At 36.5% G+C, this 2518-nt stretch overlaps 1 protein-coding gene across 5 annotated transcripts in view; it reads left to right on the top strand.

Moving 5' to 3' along the window:
- LOC106874761 (serine/threonine-protein kinase Chk1) overlaps positions 1-2518 on the top strand; it is a 31797-nt gene that overhangs the window by 22858 nt on the left and 6421 nt on the right. For all 5 annotated transcript variants that reach the window (XM_052975034.1, XM_014922619.2, XM_014922613.2 and 2 more), the window contains exon 9: positions 2163-2258. In XM_052975034.1, the coding sequence (XP_052830994.1) occupies positions 2163-2258 (96 nt within the window). The remainder of the gene's footprint in view (positions 1-2162; positions 2259-2518) is intronic.

The raw sequence follows: 2518 nt of genomic DNA, 5'->3' as shown, positions 1-2518 counted from the left end.
GTGCTTGCACTTTTCTATTGTTGGATGCTATTCTTTTTGCTAACCCCCACCTGTTTTCAAATGAACTTAATAAACTCCTAATCTATTCAACAGCAAGAATCCTGGACACAGGGACGGAAAAACACACACACACACACACACACACACACACACACACACGTCAGTGTCCCCTGCTGCCACTTGACAACCAGTATTGGTTTGGTTACATCACTGTAACTGAGCATATCGGTGTCTAACAGTATAAGTAACAGACTTTAAAAAAAAATACTGGCAGGGGTGAATTCAACCAAAACCTTTGAGGGCAGTGTCCCTGTATGGCCTTATTCCAGTGACTAAAAGAAATGAAAAATAATGTACTGAGCTATATTATGTTGGTGGTAACAGTTGGGCTTCTGATTGAACCAAGGAAACTACTTCCATCGACTTTTCAAATTGCTGATACTATTTGTTGGTTGCAATTCCTGTTAAAAGTGTCACCATTTATCAGTGACAGTGCAATTTGAACTCTGAATGCACTGAGCTAGATAAGATAATACAAGACATCCCATCTGACAGTCTAAGAATTCTACCAATCCATTGTCGTGGACTGGCAATTTGCTTGTACCAATCCTTGAAGGATGAAAGGTAAAGTTGATCCTCATAAAATTTGAACCCAGAACACAGAGATTTGGAATAAATACCACAAAATATTCTATCCAACACTGACAACTTTGTCAATTCACCAGCTTAGACTATCCTACTTTTTTGTCATTGTTGTTCTTGCACAGCCCCTGATCAGCTTCCTGTCCTTCAGTTGACCATTTTGTATCTAATCTAGGACTACAATATCTAATGCACTCCTGCATTTTCCCAAGAGTTTGGTGTGATTTTGAAGGATATTTTACTACTGTTTCTAGCATATGAAGCGACCTTTTAGAAAGCAGCATGTGAACATATGGCTGACTAAGAAACCCTTCCCGCTTTACTTTCACCACACCCAACCCCTGCCCATCAGCAGCAACAGTGTTTTAGAACTCTTGCATGTAATTGTTTGCACAAGCCCCGACACACTAACAGGTTATTACTGTGGCTAGTTAGATAATTATCTCTGACCTAAATTATTGTTTACTGTTCTTTGAAACAACAATAACTGGGGCAATACTGGCTGCTTATTTAGAATGGTTACTTGATACATGCACACATGCGTAATAACACAATTGCATGCACACATACACACACGCACACACGAACAAGGCTGTAAACAAACCAACACCGCTTGTCAAGCAGTGGTGGAGAACAAACACAAAGATATACACACACACATATATATATATGTATAACAGGCTTCTTTCAGTTTCCATCTACCAAGTCTACTCACAAGGCTTTGGTTGGCATGGTGCTATAGCTGAAGACTCTTTACATGATTCTCAGACAGAATCATTTTGATACAGGGTCAAAGTTGGTTTGTTGAATTACAGGTAAGGCCTGGTTTATAGCCTTCCATACTGTTTTTTTCTACTCTATTTTATTCAAAAATGTTTGCTCTAACATGAAGCTATGATAGTGACATGTAACAACATTATCATATAACATGGATGCAACTGCTTTGAGACTTTCCATTTATTTATTCAAAAGATGTTAAATGATAAATTATCATTCAACATCTTTTCCTGTCCGCCACAGCAGAATCGATACCGCTGCTGGTGCCACATAAAAAAAGCACTTATGCTGGTGCCACATACAATGCACTTGTGCTGGTGTCATGTTAAAAACACTGGTGCATGTGCTACATAAAACACATCAAGTATGCTCTATGGGGTGCTTGGCATTAGGAAAGACATCCAGCCATAGAAACCATGCCAGAACAGTATCATTCATTTCCAGTATTTTATGAAAATATGTCTGGCCATGGAAAAATATTACCTCTCTTGGAAACAGGTGAGTGTTGGCAACAGAAAGGGCATCCAGCTGTAGAAAATCTGCCTCAAATAAACTCCATCTGACCCATGCAAGCATGGAAAAGTGGATGCTAAATGGTGATTAGTAAAATTTTCATTTCAAGTTACTTTTTAATACAATGTGCTACTTATCGAAAAATTGATCTAACAATCCTGCTCAGAATAACAGTATTAATAATTTTACTTATTTCTGTAGTATAACATATATATTGCATTTTTTTCCAGCTCTTTTAAGAAAAATCTTAATAGAAAACAGCAAAAAACGTTATACAATTCCACAGATAAAGAAGAACCAATGGTTTTCAAAGAACTTGAGAAAATGTAAGGATTTTTATTTGTTTATTGATGTTTTGCTTGGGCTTGCTCAGTTTGCTTTAAGAGAAAGAATTTTGAAAACAAAAACAAACAGAAAGTCTTGTAGTTTAGTAGGTATTAGCAAGTATTACAAATTGTGAAAAAGAATATACTTTTGCATAATTCCTGCAAGATGGTAATTTTCAGAATGTTTCCATTGCAAATTAAAATGAAAAGCAATATTTTATTTAAAAAGGATCTGACATCATCGAATTGACTACATATAT

Source organism: Octopus bimaculoides, chromosome 20, assembly GCF_001194135.2.
Source record: "Octopus bimaculoides isolate UCB-OBI-ISO-001 chromosome 20, ASM119413v2, whole genome shotgun sequence".
Taxonomy (NCBI): Eukaryota; Metazoa; Mollusca; class Cephalopoda; order Octopoda; family Octopodidae; genus Octopus; species Octopus bimaculoides.
Note: the sequence above shows the minus strand (reverse complement) of the source record. Positions and strands in the feature narration are given on the sequence as shown.